The sequence below is a fragment of the Rhinoderma darwinii genome, chromosome 11 (genome assembly GCF_050947455.1).
Source record: "Rhinoderma darwinii isolate aRhiDar2 chromosome 11, aRhiDar2.hap1, whole genome shotgun sequence".
Lineage (NCBI taxonomy): Eukaryota > Metazoa > Chordata > Amphibia > Anura > Rhinodermatidae > Rhinoderma > Rhinoderma darwinii.
This window is the reverse complement of record NC_134697.1, coordinates 88,784,593-88,808,500: the sequence shown is the minus strand read 5'-3', so window position 1 is coordinate 88,808,500 and position 23,908 is coordinate 88,784,593. Positions and strand designations below refer to the sequence as shown.

General features: G+C 39.0%; 1 protein-coding gene across 1 annotated transcript in view; it reads left to right on the top strand.

Moving 5' to 3' along the window:
* LOC142663695 (uncharacterized) overlaps nucleotides 1-23,908 on the top strand; it is a 39,133-nt gene that overhangs the window by 11,468 nt on the left and 3,757 nt on the right. Inside the window, exons 2-8 of the mRNA XM_075842463.1 lie at nucleotides 17,496-17,619; nucleotides 17,736-17,891; nucleotides 20,398-20,521; nucleotides 20,985-21,082; nucleotides 22,314-22,407; nucleotides 22,605-22,684; nucleotides 22,857-22,965. Of these exons, the coding sequence (XP_075698578.1) occupies nucleotides 17,542-17,619; nucleotides 17,736-17,891; nucleotides 20,398-20,521; nucleotides 20,985-21,082; nucleotides 22,314-22,407; nucleotides 22,605-22,684; nucleotides 22,857-22,965 (739 nt within the window). The 5' untranslated portion in view covers nucleotides 17,496-17,541. The remainder of the gene's footprint in view (nucleotides 1-17,495; nucleotides 17,620-17,735; nucleotides 17,892-20,397; nucleotides 20,522-20,984; nucleotides 21,083-22,313; nucleotides 22,408-22,604; nucleotides 22,685-22,856; nucleotides 22,966-23,908) is intronic.

The following is a 23,908-nucleotide window of genomic DNA, read 5'->3' as shown; positions in this document are numbered from 1 at the left end:
TAATATCACCTCCTCTATAATGTAATTTCACCTCCTCTATAATGTAATTTCACCTCCTCTATAACGTAATATCACCTCCTCTATAATGTAATATCACCTCCTCTATAACGTAATATCACCTCCTCTATAACGTAATATCACTCCTCTATAATGTAATATCACCTCCTCTATAATGTAATATCACCCCCTCTATAATATCACCTCCTCTATAATGTAATATCACCTCCTCTATAATGTAATATCACCTCCTCTATAATGTAATATCACCTCCTCTATAATGTAATATCACCCCCTCTATAATGTAATATCACCTCCTCTATAATATCACCTCCTCTATAATATCACCTCCTCTATAATATCACCTCCTCTATAATATCACCTCCTCTATAATATCACCTCCTCTATAATATCACCTCCTCTATAAGATCACCTCCTCTATAAGATCACCTCCTCTATAAGATCACCTCCTCTATAATGTAATATCACCCCCTCTATAATGTAATATCACCCCCTCTATAATGTAATATCGCCTCCTCTATAATGTAATATCGCCCCCTCTATAATGTAATATCGCCCCCTCTATAATGTAATATCACCTCCTCTATAATGTAATATCGCCTCCTCTATAATGTAATATCGCCTCCTCTATAATGTAATATCGCCCCCTCTATAATGTAATATCTCCTCCTCTATAATGTAATATCACCTCCTGTATAATGTAATATCACCTCCTCTATAATGTAATATCACCTCCTGTATAATGTAATATCACCTCCTCTATAATGTAATATCACCTCCTCTATAATGTAATATCACCCCCTCTATAATGTAATATCACCCCCTCTATAATGTAATATCACCTCCTCTATAATGTAATATCACCTCCTCTATAATGTAATATCACCTCCTCTATAATGTAATATCACCTCCTCTATAATGTAATATCACCTCCTCTATAATGTAATATCGCCCCCTCTATAATGTAATATCGCCCCCTCTATAATGTAATATCGCCCCCTCTATAATGTAATATCGCCCCCTCTATAATGTAATATCGCCCCCTCTATAATGTAATATCACCTCCTCTATAATGTAATATCACCTCCTCTATAATGTAATATCACCCCCTCTATACATGTAATATCACCTCCTCTATAATGTAATATCACCCCTCTATAATGTAATATCGCCCCCTCTATAATGTAACATCACTCCTCTATAATGTAACATCGCCTCCTCTATAATGTAATATCGCCCCCTCTATAATGTAATATCACCTCCTCTATAATGTAATATCGCCTCCTCTATAATGTAATATCACCTCCTCTGTAATATCACCCCCTCTATAATATCACCTCCTCTATATTGTAATATCACCTCCTCTATAATGTAATATCACCTCCTCTATAATGTAATATCACCTCCTCTATAATGTAATATCACCTCCTCTATAATGTAATATCACCTCCTCTATAATGTAATATCACCTCCTCTATAATATAATATCACCTCCTCTATAATGTAATATCACCTCCTCTATAACGTAATATCACCTCCTCTATAACGTAATATCACCTCCTCTATAACGTAATATCACCTCCTCTATAACGTAATATCACCTCCTCTATAACGTAATATCACCCCCTCTATAATGTAATATCACCTCCTCTATAATATCACCTCCTCTATAATGTAATATCACCTCCTCTATAATGTAATATCACCTCCTCTATAATGTAATATCACCCCCTCTATAATGTAATATCACCCCCTCTATAATGTAATATCACCCCCTCTATAATGTAATATCACCTCCTCTATAATGTAATATCACCTCCTCTATAATGTAATATCACCTCCTCTATAATGTAATATCACCTCCTCTATAATGTAATATCACCTCCTCTATAATGTAACATCACCCCCTCCTCTATAATTTAACATCGCCTCCTCTATAATGTAACATCACCCCCTCTATAATGTAATATCACCTCCTCTATAATGTAATATCGCCTCCTCTATAATGTAATATCGCCCCCTCTATAATGTAATATCGCCTCCTCTATAATGTAATATCGCCTCCTCTATAATGTAATATCGCCCCCTCTATAATGTAATATCACCCCCTCTATAATGTAATATCACCCCCTCTATAATGTAATATCACCCCCTCTATAATGTAATATCACCCCCTCTATAATGTAATATCACCCCCTCTATAATGTAATATCACCCCCTCTATAATGTAATATCACCTCCTCTATAATGTAATATCACCTCCTCTATAATGTAATATCACCTCCTCTATAATGTAATATCACCTCCTCTATAATGTAATATCACCCCCTCTATAATGTAATATCACCCCCTCTATACATGTAATATCACCTCCTCTATAATGTAATATCACCTCCTCTATAATGTAATATCACCTCCTCTATAATGTAATATCACCTCCTCTATAATGTAATATCACCTCCTCTATAATGTAATATCACCTCCTGTATAATGTAATATCACCCCTCTATAATGTAATATCACCTCCTCTATAATGTAATATCACCTCCTCTATAATGTAATATCACCTCCTCTATAATATCACCTCCTCTATAATGTAATATCACCTCCTCTATAATATCACCTCCTCTATTATATCACCTCCTCTATAATGTAATATCACCTCCTCTATAATGTAATATCACCCCCTCTATAATGTAATATCACTCCTCTATAATGTATTATCACCCCATCTATAATGTAATATCACCTCCTCTATAACGTAATATCACCTCCTCTATAACGTAATATCACCTCCTCTATAATGTAATATCACCCCCTCTATAATGTAATATCACTCCTCTATAATGTATTATCACCCCCTCTATAATGTAATATCACCTCCTCTATAATGTAATATCGCCTCCTCTATAATGTAATATCAACCCCTCTATAAATGTAATATCACCTCCTCTATAACGTAATATCACCTCCTCTATAACGTAATATCACCTCCTCTATAACGTAATATCACCTACTCTATAATGTAATATCACCTCCTCTATAATGTAATATCACCTCCTCTATAATATCACCTCCTCTATAATGTAATATCACCTCCTCTATAACGTAATATCACCTCCTCTATAATGTAATATCACCTCCTCTATAATATCACCTCCTCTATAATGTAATATCACCTCCTCTATAATGTAATATCACCCCCTCTATAATGTAATATCACCTCCTCTATAATGTAATATCACCTCCTCTATAATGTAATATCACCCCCTCTATAATGTAATATCACCTCCTCTATAATATCACCTCCTCTATAATATCACCTCCTCTATAATATCACCTCCTCTATAATATCACCTCCTCTATAATATCACCTCCTCTATAATATCACCTCCTCTATAATATCACCTCCTCTATAAGATCACCTCCTCTATAAGATCACCTCCTCTATAAGATCACCTCCTCTATAATGTAATATCACCCCCTCTATAATGTAATATCACCCCCTCTATAATGTAATATCGCCTCCTCTATAATGTAATATCGCCCCCTCTATAATGTAATATCACCTCCTCTATAATGTAATATCGCCTCCTCTATAATGTAATATCGCCTCCTCTATAATGTAATATCGCCCCCTCTATAATGTAATATCTCCTCCTCTATAATGTAATATCACCTCCTCTATAATGTAATATCACCTCCTCTATAATGTAATATCACCTCCTGTATAATGTAATATCACCTCCTCTATAATGTAATATCACCTCCTCTATAATGTAATATCACCCCCTCTATAATGTAATATCACCCCCTCTATAATGTAATATCACCTCCTCTATAATGTAATATCACCTCCTCTATAATGTAATATCACCTCCTCTATAATGTAATATCACCTCCTCTATAATGTAATATCACCTCCTCTATAATGTAATATCGCCCCCTCTATAATGTAATATCGCCCCCTCTATAATGTAATATCGCCCCCTCTATAATGTAATATCGCCCCCTCTATAATGTAATATCGCCCCCTCTATAATGTAATATCGCCCCCTCTATAATGTAATATCACCTCCTCTATAATGTAATATCACCTCCTCTATAATGTAATATCACCCCCTCTATACATGTAATATCACCTCCTCTATAATGTAATATCACCCCTCTATAATGTAATATCACCCCCTCTATAATGTAACATCACTCCTCTATAATGTAACATCGCCTCCTCTATAATGTAATATCGCCCCCTCTATAATGTAATATCACCTCCTCTATAATGTAATATCGCCTCCTCTATAATGTAATATCACCTCCTCTGTAATATCACCCCCTCTATAATATCACCTCCTCTATATTGTAATATCACCTCCTCTATAATGTAATATCACCTCCTCTATAATGTAATATCACCTCCTCTATAATGTAATATCACCTCCTCTATAATGTAATATCACCTCCTCTATAATGTAATATCACGTCCTCTATAATATAATATCACCTCCTCTATAATGTAATATCACCTCCTCTATAATGTAATATCACCTCCTCTATAACGTAATATCACCTCCTCTATAACGTAATATCACCTCCTCTATAATGTAATATCACCTCCTCTATAATGTAATATCACCCCCTCTATAATGTAATATCACCTCCTCTATAATATCACCTCCTCTATAATGTAATATCACCTCCTCTATAATGTAATATCACCTCCTCTATAATGTAATATCACCCCCTCTATAATGTAATATCACCCCCTCTATAATGTAATATCACCCCCTCTATAATGTAATATCACCCCCTCTATAATGTAATATCACCTCCTCTATAATGTAATATCACCTCCTCTATAATGTAATATCACCTCCTCTATAATGTAATATCACCTCCTCTATAATGTAACATCACCCCCTCCTCTATAATTTAACATCGCCTCCTCTATAATGTAACATCACCCCCTCTATAATGTAATATCACCTCCTCTATAATATCACCTCCTCTATAATGTAATATCACCTCCTCTATAATGTAATATCACCTCCTCTATAACGTAATATCACCTCCTCTATAACGTAATATCACCTCCTCTATAACGTAATATCACCTCCTCTATAATGTAATATCACCCCCTCCTCTATAATGTAATATCGCCCCCTCTATAATGTAATATCGCCTCCTCTATAATGTAATATCGCCTCCTCTATAATGTAATATCGCCCCCTCTATAATGTAATATCACCCCTCTATAATGTAATATCACCTCCTCTATAATGTAATATCACCTCCTCTATAATGTAATATCACCTCCTCTATAATGTAATATCACCCCCTCTATAATGTAATATCACCCCTCTATAATGTAATATCACCTCCTCTATAATGTAATATCACCTCCTCTATAATGTAATATCACCTCCTCTATAATGTAATATCACCCCCTCTATAATGTAATATCACCCCTCTATAATGTAATATCACCCCTCTATAATGTAATATCACCTCCTCTATAATGTAATATCACCTCCTCTATAACGTAATATCACCTCCTCTATAATGTAATATCACCCCCTCTATAATGTAATATCACCTCCTCTATAATATCACCTCCTCTATAATATCACCTCCTCTATAATATCACCTCCTCTATAATATCACCTCCTCTATAATATCACCTCCTCTATAATGTAATATCACCCCCTCTATAATGTAATATCACCCCCTCTATAATGTAATATCACCTCCTCTATAATGTAATATCACCTCCTCTATAATGTAATATCACCTCCTCTATAATGTAATATCACCTCCTCTATAATGTAATATCACCTCCTCTATAATGTAATATCACCTCCTCTATAATGTAATATCACCCCCTCTATAATGTAATATCACCCCCTCTATAATGTAATATCGCCTCCTCTATAATGTAATATCGCCTCCTCTATAATGTAATATCGCCTCCTCTATAATGTAATATCGCCTCCTCTATAATGTAATATCACCTCCTCTATAATGTAATATCACCCCTCTATAATGTAATATCACCTCCTCTATAATGTAATATCACCCCCTCTATAATGTAATATCACCCCCTCTATAATGTAATATCACCTCCTCTATAATGTAATATCACCTCCTCTATAATGTAATATCACCTCCTCTATAATGTAATATCACCTCCTCTATAATGTAATATCACCCCTCTATAATGTAATATCACCTCCTCTATAATGTAATATCACCTCCTCTATAATGTAATATCACCCCCTCTATAATGTATTATCACCCCCTCTATAATGTAACATCACCTCCTCTATAATGTAACGTCACCCCTCTATAATGTAACATCACCTCCTCTATAATGTAACATCGCCTCCTCTATAATGTAATATCACCCCCTCTATAATATCACCTCCTCTATAATGTAATATCACCTCCTCTATAATGTAATATCACCTCCTCTATAATGTAATATCACCTCCTCTATAATGTAATATCACCTCCTCTATAATATCACCTCCTCTATAATGTAATATCACCTCCTCTATAATATTACCTCCTGTATAATGTAATATCACCTCCTCTATAACGTAATATCACCTCCTCTATAATGTAATATCACCTCCTCTATAATGTAATATCACCCCCTCTATAATGTAATATCACCTCCTCTATAATATCACCTCCTCTATAATGTAATATCACCTCCTCTATAATGTAATATCACCTCCTCTATAATATCACCTCCTCTATAATGTAATATCACCTCCTCTATAATGTAATATCACCCCCTCTATAATGTAATATCACCCCCTCTATAATGTAATATCACCCCCTCTATAATGTAATATCACCCCCTCTATAATGTAATATCACGGGGGGCGTGGCTTGGATGCCGAACAGAGCGGTCGCATCTCCTTGAGCTCCGCTCTGAGATCTCCAAGCGACGACCATAGCGACAAGGCATACTTACCGGACCATTACCGGAACACCAGATTGCTATCCTCGGAAAGGAAGCATCATGATGACCCGGACAAAATCTTTAAAAACGGGACCAAAGCGCCTCACGGACTTCTTCTCCGCAAGGGAGAACAAAAATGGCGGCGACGCGACTGCCTCTGCTGGGATCCCGCTGGTCTGTCCCTCCTCGCCTGAGGGAGAAGGGGAGGAAGAGGTGCCCAGGACATCACAGGAGGGTGAGTGCATGCCCCGGGGGGAAGGAGATGAAGAATCGCCAGCCATAGCGGTTATAGGGAAGAGACGCTCTGCTGTAACATCAGCCATTCCCATACCTAAAATGGCGTCCGCCCCTCGTGCCTCAGGGGGTTCTCCCCTCCCCAGCCCTGCAGGTCTCATAGCAGCCCACAGCCTGGGGACAGAAGATTTATTTGCACAACCTGGAGCTATAGAAGATATCCCTTCCTCTAACCAAGCTGCTTCAGAGGCCTTTATTAAAAATGTGATATTAGCCCTGAGGGGGTCCTTTCAGAGTGATCTTTTAAGATTCTCCACAAAGCTCTCTAACGCCATTGACGGCTTGGGAGAGAGGGTAGATCACGTGGAGGTTAAAATGAGTGAACTCACTAATGCTCATAATGAAGTGGTAGATGCTCACGTATCCCTGGAAGAAGAAATGCAAAGTCTGAAACACAAATTGGCAGACTTGGAAGATCGCAATAGAAGAAATAATGTTAAATTTAGAGGAATTCCTGAGTCTGTACAACCTAATGACCTCACTGCATATTTGCAGCAACTTATAAAAGAAGTGATACCTTCCTCCAAACCAGAGGATCTCATTATTGATAGAGCTCATAGGCTCCCGAAACCTAAATCTATTCCTAATGATCTGCCGAGAGATGTGATAGCAAGGATTCATTTTTTCCATACTAAAGATTCCCTGATGTCCGCCACTAGACGACTACCTGCTCTACCTACTCCCTATGAGAAGATTCATGTTTACGCGGACTTGTCCCAAATGACATTACAAGCGAGGAGGAAATTTCTACCTATTACGCTGGCCCTGAGGAAGAACGACGTGGGATACAGATGGGGATTTCCTACCAAATTACTAGTGTACAAGAATGGCGTCCTGCACACCATGGTGGATGTAGATGGAGGATCAGCCCTACTTCGCAAATGGGGACTTACACCTATTTCTCCTGCTGTGGTCCCTGCTAGGAGGTCCCCAAAGAGACTTCCGCAGGAATGGTTTGAGAATTCTCGAACCTGATGTCTTTCCGGAGAATTCGAGCTAAAATGGAGATCGAGATGGTGTCCAAGAGACTCTTTCCCCCTTTGGTCTTAGGCGACTCGCAGCCAAGTTGTCTGGCGGAGTCACCTTTCTCACTAAATAATGTTATTCGTTTTACAGTTTTTCAGTTTCACCTTCCTTTCCCTGTCCTTTTCCCTTGAAATTGCTTATACAAGAATACTGTTATGTGTGTCCAACATGATGTGGGTATGTAACGGCAAATATCTAATACTGTTTTGGATTTATAGAGAGGAATGTATATGTACAGATTATGGCTGTTAAATTTATGTCATTGAATGCTAGAGGGCTTAACTCTCCCTTTAAGAGAGCCTCAGTATGGAGAGATGTTTTAGCTTCTAATACCGACATTGTATGCTTACAAGAAACGCATTTTGCCAAAGACCATAGTCCCAAATTCACCCACCATAGATTCCCGATAACATATACATCCAATGCTGACAAAAAAAAGGCGGGAGTGCTGATAACCTTTAAAGATACAGTGTCCTTTCAACTGCAATCCTCGGTTGTTGATGAACGGGGGAGATCTTTAATTTTGGTGGGTCTGCTCAACAATTGCCAAGTCACCATTGCTAGCATATATGCACCAAACTCGTCCCAAATACGCTTCCTCAACAAAACTATGCGTAAAATCAGGAAGGTAATGAAAGGGAAGCTTATAATTTGTGGAGATTTCAACCTTATCCCGAATGCTGAATGGGACTCAACTAATCAAGGTAGAAGCTCTCCCCTGACTCTTTCACCATGGTTACTCAAAGAGGATTTATACGACACGTTTCGTTGTATGAACTCCTCCTCTAGAGAATTCACCTTCTATTCCACAAGACATCGGTCTTTCTCCAGAATAGACCTATTTTTAGTGGATAGATCTTCTATATCGGAAATTAAAACTTCTGAGATAGGACAAATAACATGGTCAGATCACGCTCCCACATATCTCCTTCTCTCTTTAAGTTCTGCTCCCTCTCCTAGATATTCATGGCGGATAAACAATTTTCTTATTAACCTTCCTAAGTACAGAGAGAACATTTCCTCCCAACTGCGGGAATACTTCTCCTTAAACGGAGCCCCAGACCTAAGTCCATTCTCACTATGGAACGCACATAAAGCGGTTATGAGGGGGTTCTTGATACAACAAGGGGCAAGATATAAAAAATTGAAAGCAGCAGCTTTGACATCTCTGCTGGAGGAAATGCGCTCTGTGGAAATGGAACTCCAACAAAATAAGACATCCGCCCTACATGACAAACTCATGACTCTTAGACGAAATTTGAAAGCTCTCCTCATAGACAAATTTGACAAAAAAACTGCAGCCCTAAAGTTGAATTATTATACGTCCTATAATAAAACTAGTAAACTAATGGCGAGAAGAATGAAACCGCGTCAACTCAAAACCAAAACTACGCATCTAGATTCATTGGTTGACGGATCAAAAATTATCAACCCCCAAACAATGGCGGATCAATTTAGCGACTATTACTCTAAATTATATAATTTGAGGTCAGATCCCCACACTAAACAACCACTAGAGAAGAATATCCAAGCTTTTTTAGACTCGGTTCAACTACCTTCCTTGTCTCAAGAACAATTATCAAGTTTAAATGCCCCTATATCTCCTATAGAGGTATCCAAAATAATACATTTATCTAAAGCCAATAAATCCCCTGGCCCAGACGGGTTTTCTAACGAATACTACAGAACTTTTGGGCATATTTTGACTCCTCATCTAACCGAAGTTTTCAACAAAGCAATGACAGAGGGAAGTATGCCCCAGGAAATGTTAGAAGCCACGATAGTGACGATCCCGAAACCAGGGAAGTCTCCTACAACGCCGGCCAACTTTAGACCCATCTCCCTTCTTAACTGTGATACTAAGCTATATGCTAAACTCTTAGCCACCGGATTAATAGATATCCTGCCCACACTAGTACATTCGGATCAAGTGGGGTTCACAAAAGGGAGACAAGCTCCTGACGGTACTAGAAGGATAATTAATCTCATAACTAGGGTGGGACAGTCTCGGACGCCTTCTCTTCTCCTTACCCTGGACGCAGAGAAGGCGTTCGATAGAATACATTGGGGGTTTGCATTTTCGACCTTGACAAAGTTTGGATTTACAGGGAACATATTTAAAGCTATACAAGCGCTATATACAAAACCTACAGCTGAAGTCCTTTCGAATGGGTTCCTGTCCACCCCCTTCCATATTACCAATGGCACTAGACAGGGATGCCCATTATCCCCCTTGTTGTTTACACTGGTTATGGAGCCATTGGCAGAGTCTATACGATCTAACCTCCAGATCCGAGGTATTCCAGTGGGACTCCGCCAACATAAAATTGGCTTATTCGCGGATGATATTATTCTGACTATTACTGATCCTTTGTCTTCTCTGAGAGAAATCTCACAAATTATTGTTAAGTTTGGATTGGTATCTTACTATAAAGTGAATGCATCTAAATCACAAATTCTGGGGTTATTTATTTCCCCGAGCCTGAAAAAATCCATAACAACTGAGTTCCCATACCAATGGGAAGAGTCCTCCATTCCCTATCTGGGAATCCAAATTGGATACCCATTGTCCCGACTTCCCAAAATCAATTTTGTCCCACTCCTGACTTCTATACAGAAAGAATTGGATCAAATAGCTTCACATGAACCCTCATGGCTAGGCCGCAATGTGTGTTACAAGATGTTCATATTGCCCAAAATATTATATTACCTGCGAACGCTACCAATCCCTATGCCGATCTCATGGTTGTCGAAATTCCAGAAGCAACTCCAAAATTTCCTGTGGGGAGGAAAGAAACCTCGAATTGCAGCATCCCTCTTGATGAAAAGGAAACACAGAGGAGGGCTGGGGGTGCCTAATTTATTAGCCTACCACAGAGCATTAATAATTAAACAATCGGAAAAATGGTTTAGTGCCCCTTCCTGGGTTAGCTGGCCCACAATTGAAAGCTACTTAATAGGGGATCGACCTCTTTCGCATGTTCTATGGGCATATGCCTTGAGACCTGGGCTCCCCCTTCCCAATGTGCCTACAGTTAGAGCGGCTGTACAAAGTTGGCTTCACTTTATAGCGGGGCCCTCTAGACTACCTGGGAGCAGTGGAATACAGATCCCAATAGGGGTGCTGGAGGTACTAATTCCCAATCTGGGAATCAATCATTGGCCTCGGGCAGGTATCCACTACATTTCAGATTTACTTTCCGGAGCGAATATTAAATCCTTTGGGGATATACAGAAGCAATTCCAGGTTCCAGATAGGGATACGTATAAATACACTCAGATCAAGTCTTACTGGAAAGCTTCACCTATGACAGATCCTCAGTTTTCCCCGTCGATTAAAGCTCTGCTCTCTGGGGCGGGTTGGGGAGGGGGGAATCTTACGGCTAGAATATACGATACCTTGAATGGGGATGTGGAGACTTCCAGGCGTGTACACTTTCTAAATTGGGAGAGGGACCTGGGTAGGTCCTTCACTATGGAACAATGGGAAGTGGCAATCAATTGGACTCTGAAAGCTTCAGTTTGTGTGAATCTCTTGGAAGTCTTCCATAAGGTTCTATTGAGATGGTATTTCACGCCGTCCAAATTAGCAAGGATATACCCTCATACTTCTAGCTTATGTTGGCGTAATTGTGGACACGAAGGGTCGTTATATCACATATTTTGGGAATGTCCGCACCTGACAAACTATTGGTCCAAAATTTTTAGGTTATTATCAGATGTGATGGAGTTTCCCATTCCCCAAGATCCGGGGCTGGCTATACTGTCTTTAGGGATAGGAAAGATCCCACCGGTTTCTCGACGCCTAGTGTGCCACGTTCTGCTCACTGCTAAATTACTGATAGCCAGGTCCTGGAAGTCTCCAACTCCCCCCACATGTGAAGAGGTGGTGTCGAGAGTGTCAACACATTGTGTATACGAACGTATTTTTTATCTTAAACAGAATAGAATCGAATCATATATGGCCTTCTGGAATCCTTGGATATGGTACCATAAAGTAGCACTAGAAGTGACACCGATATCTGCAATTTTTCCCTCACCTCCCCAAGTCCCCTGATTTCTTCCCCCCCTGTTCAGTTTTTTTTTTTAGAAAAGTTTAAAGAACAAGATGAAGCAATGTAAACGACAATGTTGATGTACAGGATATATGTTATTGTATAATATGTCAAATGTTGTCTAATGACGGAAAATTTTCAATTAAAAATTGAATGTTATAATGTAATATCACCTCCTCTATAATGTAATATCACCTCCTCTATAATGTAATATCACCTCCTCTATAATGTAATATCACCCCCTCTATAATGTAATATCACCTCATCTACAATGTAATATCACCCCCTCTATAATGTAATATCACCCCCTCTATAATGTAATATCGCCCCCTCTATAATGTAATATCACCTCCTCTATAATGTAATATCACCCACTCTATAATGTAATATCACCCCCTCTATAATGTAATATCACTCCTCTATAATGTAATATCGCCCCCTCTATAATGTAATATCACCTCCTCTATAATGTAATATCGCCTCCTCTATAATGTAATATCGCCCCCTCTATAATGTAATATCACCCCTCTATAATGTAACATCACCCCTCTATAATGTAACATCACCTCTTCTATAATGTAATATCACCCCTCTATAATGTAATATCACCTCCTCTATAATGTAATATCACCTCCTCTATAAGGTAATATCACCTCCTCTATAATGTAATATTACCCCCTCCATAATGTAATATCACCCCCTCTATACATGTAATATCACCTCCTCTATAATGTAATATCACCTCCTCTATAATGTAATATTACCCCCTCCATAATGTAATATCACCCCCTCTATACATGTAATATCACCTCCTCTATAATGTAATATCACCCCTCTATAATGTAATATCACCTCCTCTATAATGTAATATCACCTCCTCTATAATGTAATATCACCCCCTCTATAATGTAATATCACCTCCTCTATAATGTAATATCACCTCCTCTATAATGTAACATCACCCCCTCCTCTATAATGTAATATCACCCCCTCTATAATGTAATATCACCCCCTCTATACATGTAATATCACCTCCTCTATAATGTAATATCACCTCCTCTATAATGTAATATCACCTCCTCTATAATGTAATATCACCTCCTCTATAATGTAATATCACCCCCTCTATAATGTAATATCACCCCCTCTATAATGTAACATCACCTCCTCTATAATGTAATATCACCTCCTCTATAATGTAATGTCACCTCCTCTATAATGTAATATCACCTCCTCTATAATGTAATATCACCTCCTCTATAATGTAATATCACCTCCTCTATAATGTAATATCACCTCCTCTATAATGTAATATCACCTCCTCTATAATGTAATATCGCCTCCTCTATAATGTAATATCGCCTCCTCTATAATGTAATATCACCCCCTCTATAATGTAATATCGCCTCCTCTATAATGTAATATCGCCTCCTCTATAATGTAATATCGCCTCCTCTATAATGTAATATCGCCTCCTCTATAATGTAATATCGCCTCCTCTATAATGTAATATCGCCTCCTCTATAATGTAATATCGCCTCCTCTATAATGTAATATCGCCTCCTCTATAATGTAATATCGCCCCCTCTATAATGTAATATCGCCCCCTCTATAATGTGATATCACCTTCTCTATAATGTGATATCACCTTCTCTATAATGTAATATCACCCCCTCTATAATGTAATATCTCCTCCTCTATAATGTAATATCACCTCCTCTATAATGTAATATCACCTCCTCTATAATGTAATATCACCCCCTCTATAATGTAATATCACCTCCTCTATAATGGGGACAGAATTGTAGTCGGCACACCTTGCTTGTGTTTCAAAATTATATTTATTTAGATTCTCAGGATAGATGCCAGAGGCTATATGTGCGATGTCGACGTTTCGGTCGTAAGACCTTCGTCGGGCACTGGAAAAATATGTACATATAATTAAAGCATATCATGAGTTTGGAGCGATGTCACATAATTCACATCATAACATCACATAATATGTCATATATATATATATATTAGATGTAGTATAGAATATATAACTGGGTCAATCTTAACATAGTTATTCCTTACAACAAGGCTATGAAATTGACATGAAGATTAAGAACAATGGGAGGAAACAGTTGCATATATCCCAGGTACATACACCACACCAGGGGGAGCGCCAGATGACTATAGGGAGATAGCTGATGTTCTAGGTAGTCGTATACATTCAGGTACGTATAATTTCATGAGTATATAGGGTAGGCAGGATACCATACGTCGATGATGATCTATGTCACTAGTTAAGGCATAATTAAGACTATAGCAGGATGGTAGACAAGAGCTTATTGTAGTGGATTGGAAATAGTGAAAGCAATAGGTGCACATGTCTTTATGGAACCTATGATTGTAGTCATGAGTACCGTCATTGAACGCCTCACCAGGTGGTGACCCCTTCCAAAGAACATTATGGAGGTACATTTTATAGAAATCTTATACACCATAGACAACGTAGACTAGAAAGCATCACAGAAATAGGTTCAAGGCATGCAGTATAGGTATGACAAGCAGACAAGGACTAGTTATGATGGGGACATTCATTGCGTGTGGAAGAAAGACGTTTAAGACATCAATATAGGAAAGGGTTCTTTACAGTTAGAGCAGTCAGCATACTATGTCAGCATTTAACAAAAGGTGAGATAATTATTTACAGACGAATGGCATTGAGGGTTATAATTCATTAATCAAGCAATGAATGACATGTAATTTATTAATCTTGATGGACCCGTTGTCTTTTTTTCGTTTTTTTTCAAAAAGTACAGGATTGTGTGTAATGTTAGCATATCATGTTTCTATCAATATGTAATATAGGTGTATGTATAGTGTGTCTTATGCAGTGTATATGTATAATGGCTGTATATATGTATATATATATATAATACAGAGTTGTTATGTTAGTTTATGTCTATGTATCTATATATATATATATATATATATATATATATATATATGTTTGATATATAATGTATATCTTGTGTGTGTGCTAACTTTTTGTTCTGTAATATGAGAATTAATTTATTAAATAAAAATATACACTAGCTAATAATTATTTAGAGGTGTTGGGGCTGTGAGAATTTTTTCTTCTATGTTATTGGCAGCTTAAATTTCTTGTATTTTGCTAAAAGAAACCATTCAGTGAACTGTCCCCGTAAGTCGGGTTATTTGCTGCAGGCTTTCGCATCCCGCCACCCAGTATGATTAACTATAGCGAAGGAACTACTATCATAGCTGATGATGGGAGTAGGAATCCTGCATCTCATATATCCCACTCCTCCTTCTGTATGGAGCCTGATGAAGCCACATTTAGTAGGGCACATGACCGTTATGTTTTTACACATTCTGTGACATGGACGCCTGTAAAGAATACCAACGCTTTGAAATCCGTCTCATGCATATTCTTACGCATGAGACGGAGTTCATTTAGAGCGGGAGGGCGGCACAGTACCACAGATAATATAACCTCTCTTCGTGTACTTCTTGAAAGGAGTGTTCACGCATGGACAACTGATGATCTATCCACAGGATAGGTCATCCGTATATGAACGGTGGGGGTCTGACACCTGGACCCCGCACCGATCAGCCGCTCCAGCTGTCTCTGGCCACTGGATGTCCATGCCGGAAGCAGGTGGCTCCAGTCACGGAATAGGATCAGAGCTGCAGCACGGCAGCTATGCAGTAGTCTGAGCTATCTGCATCCGGCTCCGAATACTGCATACCCTGCACAACCAATAGCGACCAGAGGCAGCTGATAGGTGCGAGGTCCATGTTGGACCCTCCCGATCATATCCTGCGGATAGGTCATCAGTTGTCTGTGCATGGACAACCCCTTTTAATTATTGTACTGTGCCGCCAGCACTGTAATGACGTCAGTCAAGCACATTGAGCCAATAAGGCTGTGTGGGTGCTCGCGTGGCGTTATTAGGAACTGCCCGGCGGTCCAGCGCTGGTGGCACAGTTTGCAGGACATGAGCTATGAACATAAGCAGCACAGCTCACCAAGCCAAAAAAGAAAAAGTTAGATTAGCTGCAAAACGCTATGCAGTTAGAGGCTTGGATTAGCACAAAAGACTCTGTTGTCAGATGTTGCTAAGTTTTTCTGGAGCAGTGGGTGCTACAAGCGTGGCACCAGCGTGGGCATAGACGGCTGGCTCACACAGGCAGAGATCAGCTGAAAACGCAGCACTGAGGATTGTGGCACCTTCGTTCCAGAGCTTCCTATGATTTTTCCTATTACCAGGGTATATTTATAAGACCCACAAAGGAGGAGGGAAACAAGTCTGTGGCAGCGCAAGGGTCCGACTTCACAGGAGGGAGAGCTGAAGCTCGCCTGTGGTCCTTTTCCTGCGCCATCAATCCCCTTCCTTCATTGTCGCCTCTGCTTCATTTATCCCCCAGCCCCTCTGTTTGTGTCCCTGTGTTTTTTGCCTGAAACCGTGGCAAAACTGCAAGATTTTGCCGCAGTTTTGGAAAATGGTGCAGTTTGCCACGATTCCATGCAAAGTAGCGCGTTTTCACTACTATGTCTATGCCCATGCATTGTCCGCGCCGTAATAGTATAGCACTGTGTGGCACTTACTGCCACTGACGGCGTACTATTACAGGTTAATTGCTTTGCTCCGTATGTTAGCCTTTCAATATTTCTGGTACTTCCATATACTATGGTTATTTATTTCTATTACTTTATATAGCGCCAACATATTCAGCAGAGGTCCACACTTACTGTCCCCATTGGGGCTCACAATCTTAATTCATTATCGGTATGTTTTTGGGGGTGTGAGAGGAAACCGGAGTACCCGGAAGAAACCCACGCAAACACTGGGAGAACATATAAACTCCATGCAGATTTTGCCCCTGGTTGAATTCAAACCCAGGACCCCAGCGCTGCCAGGACACTGAGCCACTATGCTGCCACCATTATTTGTGTACTGTATGGCAGCGTATTATATGGGGTGTCCTATCAAAGTGTTATCCAAATGTCACTCACAGGTTGCTGTTTGTTTCAGTATGAGTATAACTTGATAACTTCCAATTAGTGGGATCGTATACTTCATATAGGATGATTTATAACTTGCTCTCTTTCACCTCAGGTTCCCGAAGGAGGAAAACAGGTCTTCTCCTGACTGAACCACAAGGATGGACAAGGACAGAAATGGGATGACTGAGAGAATATTAAACCTCACCCTAGAGATCATCTACCTGCTGACTGGAGAGGTGAGGGATTCTGGGAATTATATCCCATGTCATGACTTGTATCTTAATACATCAAGCACATGACGGGAGAGGTGACGGGAATGTATAAAGTGACATCAATGTCTCTCCATGTACAGGATTACATAGTAGTGAAGAAGAGAACTGAAGAGGGTGAAGGACGGAGCAGGAACCAGGTTCCTATCACGATGTCTCCACCTCAATCACTAATACATAAGAGAGATCAGGAGATCCTGGACCTGACCAACAAGATCACTGAGCTGCTAACTGGAGAGGTGAGGACTGCTGGGAATACCGGGACTTTCTACGCTAACATTAGACCTGTCACCAGTTCAGTGAAGCCCAATGTCCTAGCTCATGTCATAGACGCTGTCACGCTGATGATGTCTGTGTCATTTGTATCCCAATCCGTCTTTTACTCTCCGAGTTATGAGCCATTTTTGTATTATGCGAATGAGGCTATACTAGCCAAAGGGGCGGTAACGCTGCTCTCTCTCTGGGGGCGGTGCCTGTGTTGGCTGTACGGAGCTGTCCTATCCGCATCATACAGCTTCTTCCCTTCCCTGCACAGTGTGATTTCAGCTTGTCTCCAGTATCCCTTTGGGACTTTCTGTTGTGGTGGTGATGAGAATTATAACTGCGGGGTGCCCCATTCTCAATCGGATCTTGTTAAAGAGAGCATTGGGGCTTAAATAGCCCTCCCGCTTGAGAAGCTGGTATAGCTTGCTGGGACTGTAGACTATCAGTGTTTCCAAAGTCTCAGTAACCTAGTTGGAGGACCGTGGAGAGGGTTCAAGGCTATGTGCACTTTTGAGGGCAAATTTTTTTTAATCCGTTTTATTTCATTTTTAACAACTTTTAATTTGGTTTTTATTTAAAAGAAAATGTGCTTTTTGAGATACAGCTTCTATGTGTCCAGTATACATAGAAGCCGAATCCGTCAGGTCAGCAGGACTGATGGCTTTGGTGAAAGCAGGATCCAGCTGTTATCGATTTTATATAATTTCATAAACTAAGATGTGATCGATACACGCAGGACCAGCTTTCACCGTAGCCGTCAGTCCCGCTGACCTGACGGGTTCGGCTTCGATGGCAAGATACAACTTCTATGTGTAGAGGATACATAGAAGCTGTATCTCAAAAAGTAAAAATTATTTTAAATAAAAAAAAATGTAAGTTGTTAAAGACAAATTTTTTAATAATTTTTTAAAATGTTTTGATTATAAAGTGTTCCTCTATTGACCCCTTTTCAACAGTCGCATGACAAATTTGGGTTTCCCAGTGAAAATGTTGGAGAGTGCTACACAGCTGTGCAAAAGTATTTCAGTCTCGTTCGTGGATAGCCACTCCCCCACATTTGGTCGACCGGTCACCTCTCCTGACATTTGTTTTTTTCCATCTTTTTTTGTTAAAGTAAGTAATCCAATTCTGGAACTTATTTTCTTCGAACTCTACGTTGTGCTCGTCCTCTGTTATTCCTTTCAGAAATGTATGAATAAATTGACAGGTGGGTGTTACCATTCCCCCTTGTAAAAGGATTGTGTGGATTCCTGGGATCTACTTTTTATATGGACAGGTAGCTTATATGGAAGGACCCCAGGGCTGTCTAACAATACTTCTATCAGTATACAGGCTTTTGTACTGGCATATAAATATATGCCAGTACATTATAGTTATAAAATATATCTCAAACTTTAAAATCCCCTATGGGATAAATAAAATAAAAACAAAATGAATAAAAAATCTGTAAAAAAAAATACACAAATGCAAAATTTTTACTATAAATAAAGTTTATAAAATAGAAGTCCCAAAACCTAAAATAATAATATACACGTTTGGTATCGTCATGACCGTAACAACCTGCACAATTAATGTATAGCATAATTTATGATGACTGGTGTATACAGTACTGTAAAAAAAGTAAAAACCGCAGCGGAACTGCTTTTTTTTTTTCTTTTCTTCGGCATTAATGCTAAAACAAAAATTTATATGAATTCAACGATAATGTAAATGAACCAAAAAATGGCACCAATGTAAAGTACAACTCGTCCCGCAAAAAATAAAGCCTCATACAGCTACATTAAACAAAAAAAAAAAAGTTGTGACCACCTGAATGCGAGGTGGAAAAGTCCCAATAATTGTTCTGGTCCTGACGGACAAAACGTGCTTGTCCTTAAGGGGTCAATTGGTATAGGTTAGATGTAAATGATAGCAGAAAGAAAGAACAGTTTTAGGCTATATTCACACGACCGTAAAAAAGAACAAAAGCGTCTCCAAATTTTCATCCATTTCCTGGCCGTTTTTAATTTGTTTGCCATCCATTTTTCATGGCTAGAAAAAAAAAACAGGATGAATTTCATTTGTCATGATTTTTTTTTGGCCCGACTCCTAAAACACCTACAGATACCTGTCCCAGTTCCCGAACCATCCTCTCCTCTAGCAATGAAGGTGTGGTCTCTCCGGACCAGGACGGCCCCAGCAGAATGAAGCAGGTGGTGCTGGCAATTGTATCCATGTCCCCTTGTAAAGGTTCCGATTAGTTTGTGTGAAAAAAGACCTTACAATGTTTTTAGTATTCGCCTCTGCTTGGATGCGACAACCTAAGTTTTCATGTATGTTTTTTTTTTCAAGAGGTCCTACTTGTCAAGGTGGCCTGAAGGTGTACAATGCTATTTACAGCAGGCTAAGACCATTGCAATTGTCAGGTTGTCTGCTTTCAGGATATATATATAGTTTGGGATACAAAAACACAAAGACAAAATGTCCATGTTTTTGTATCAGGTTCCTATAAGGTGTCAGGATGTCACCGTCTATTTCTCCATGGAGGAGTGGGAGTATATAGAAGAACACCAGGATCTGTACAAGGACGTCATGATGGAGGGCCACCGGACTCGCACATCACTAGGTGAGAGGAGACTTTCCTTGACTGTAAAGCTTTGTTCACATAACTGTTTTGGAACATTTTTGTTTTGTAAAGCAAGAACCAGTAGTAGATCATAAACGGCAGAAAAGTTAAAATACAAAGACTCTGTTCACATCTATGTTGGTGATTTCCGTCATTCCCCCCACAGGAGTAAAACACTCTAGTGACGGCAGTTTTAGCGCCCAACAGAACCCATTGATTTTAATTGGTCCCGCCAGGTTTTCTGTCATTCTACCGGACAAAATAGTGCTGCAAACTGGGTTACTTAGTCCAGGATTTTTGACGGAATCTCAGATGTGAACAGATCCTAACACTTTTAAATCCAGTCCTGCTTTTCGATCAAGACACTTCACTGTCTGAACAAGGCAGAGTAGTTTGAGGTTTACCAAGAAATGATGATCACATATAAACAATGTATAAGTCCCTAGTTGTGTGTCTTCTACAGGTGGATCCAGTAAGGAAAAAACACCAGAGAGAAGTCCCAGTCCTCTGTACTCCAAGAATGATCCAGAGGAGAAGCAAAATGTCCCACAGGATCATCCGGTAGATGGAAATGTTGAATGCTTTATATGATGGTGTTTGATCTCGGCTCATGAATTTCCCCATTATTTAAAAAAAAAAAAATAAATAAAATATATATATATATATATATATATATATATATAATTATTTTTCTGGGGGGGGGGGGGGTTCCACGTTCACCTTGGGCTAAAAATGACGTGTTGACCTTATTCTGCGAGTCACTAAGATTACGGTGTTGGCATTTTTATAGTTTATTTTACTACTTTAATAAAATAAAAGCAATTAGTTAAAAAAATAACAATAATTTTGTCACCATATTCTGAGACCCATAACTTTTTGAATTTTTCCATCGATGGATCTCTGTGATGGCTTGTTTGTTGCGGGACAAGCTTTTTTTTTTTTTTTGGTACGATTTTTATGTTACATATGACTTTTCGATCACTTTATTTTTCAATTTTTTTTGAGGAGATGAGCTCACCAAAAAACAGAAATTCTAGCACCTTTGATATGTTAATTTTTAGACAGTGTTTACCGTGCAGGATGAATAACAGTGTAATAATTTGGATTGCTACGGACACGGCAATACCAATTATGTGTTTTTGTTTTTGACTTTTTTAGTATTTTTTTTCCCAATATATTCGTAACATTTTATTACAATTGTTTTTGTCCCACTAGGGGACATGTGATCGTTGGATCGCTTGCACAATACACTGCAATACATATGTATTGCAGTGTATTGGCCTTTTCCCGTTTTTTTTGTTCTCCTATTTAGCTCTGCCTCTGTCTAGTCCCAAAAAATGATGTATATCAATATCTGATCGATCAGGATCCGACTCCCGGCACCCACGCCGATCAGCTGTTTTGGAGGGATAGGCCACACATTTTTTGGGGACTTGACAATCAATTAATAGGAAGACAAAGATGGCAGACCTGGCTGCCTCCATTAAGTCTCTAATTGCCATAACCCATCGGCACACTGTGGTTATGGGGGGAGAGGGGCTCAAGCTTGGGGTGACTTGATGCCATTTTGACCAATGCATATAAATGGCCGGGATCTGAGTGCTCTTCGATTCCGGCCATTCAAGCGAAGTATTAGAAGTAATATTCAGCTGAAGCCCACTCTGTATGGCACGAGCTCAGCTACGGAGTCCGCTCCATACGTCTCCGCTCTTCGTACGTCAAATGTCAGGAAGGGGTTAAACTTCTCCAGCTCCCTATTTGTACATAATTTATTCCATATATATTGAATTAGGTAACAAATTTGACTGATTTAAAAGTTGAAGACCTAACAGAAGAGCAAGTCCAGCTGTGTAAGGAGGAGGAAATCCCTACAGATAACCGTACCGGTGAGTGATAATCATTAAAGGCAATTTGTCTGAAAATTTCCTTTTGAAATAGTGTTGTTTTTTTTACATGTCAGTATCTGCTTAACAAAAGGATATCTACACCTTTTAAAAAGTTTTTACCGCTTTAGTCTACATAAATCTGAATGTTTAGTATCACCAAGTAGTGTCCAGCCTTGATAATCATGCGTCTCATACAGGTGGACCCAGTAAGAGAAGTCCACATGAGAGATGTCACAGTCCATTGCATTTCCAGGATCTGAATTTTCAACAGCATCAGGTAGATGGCACTAAATCTCATTAAATACTATACATAATACTGGTATTCGGGGAACTCTGTTACAAATTTATTATTTTTTCTTTACAAATTGTCCTCTTGTAATGATAATTGTAATTATGTATCTTGGAGCAATAATTTGTAAATTATTTTTTTCATATATATGTTAAATTAGGTTAAACAATTATCTGATATCAAAGATGAAGTTACAGCAGAAGAAGAGACGTATGCAGGTGTAACCCAGCCGTGTAAGGAGGAGGAAATTCCTACAGAAATCGGCACCGGTCCGTGATAACCATTATCTTCTCAGTGGGGGGTTCTAGACTTATCATCCTTTATTAGACTCCTGCTCTTCTCGCATCATATATAATGTATATTTATCACAACATCGAGATTATACAGTAGTAATGAGCAGTGTAGCTAAGAATTCCGCATTGGGATGAGATAAAACGCTTACCAGGAAGCTGCAGCATCTGTCTTTTTCACTCTGCTCCCCCTTCCCCTCCCCATAGACTTGTATGGGCAGCATGTCTGTGTCTGACACACTCACTCTGCTCCCTCCTCCTTTTCCCACTCCTCTCTCCATGGACTTGTATAGGCAATATGTCTGTGTCTTTCTCTGTCTGCTTCGTCCTGCTCCCCACTTCCCTCTTCATAGACTTGTATAGGCGGCAATGAAGCAACACACCACCACTTCCTGTAGTCCATCAATTTTGTTTTGTTACTAGGGACGGATTTTGCATGACAACGGGGTGGACGGCAGATTACAGGATGGGAGACACCTAGTGACAGTAACTTTACACAGAATTTGCATGGATAAAACAACAAAATGTTATCACTAAGGAATTTACAAAGTTTATAGATATCAGGTATACTATTAGATTAACATAAGTTGTTTGAAAGTTAAGGTGCTTTTTGCATTGGCCAATTATCGGGAAATAATCAGCCGATGAACGAGCAAATGCTGTCATGTTGAACATGTATTCTGATCTACAGGCAACATGTCATGGAGCAGGAGGAGCTTAGCAAATTGATATTTAGTTTTGCGAGAAAAAATTCTATATAACTTTATTAATTTAAATCTCTGCTATATCTATGCTTAGGAGTCCAGTGGGCAGGCATCAATGATTGACAGCTATCTGTGTATGCACACTTATACAGGGAAGGCTGTCAATCATTGACCAATTTTGACCAAAATATATAAGGTTGGTATTTTTGAGGATTCTT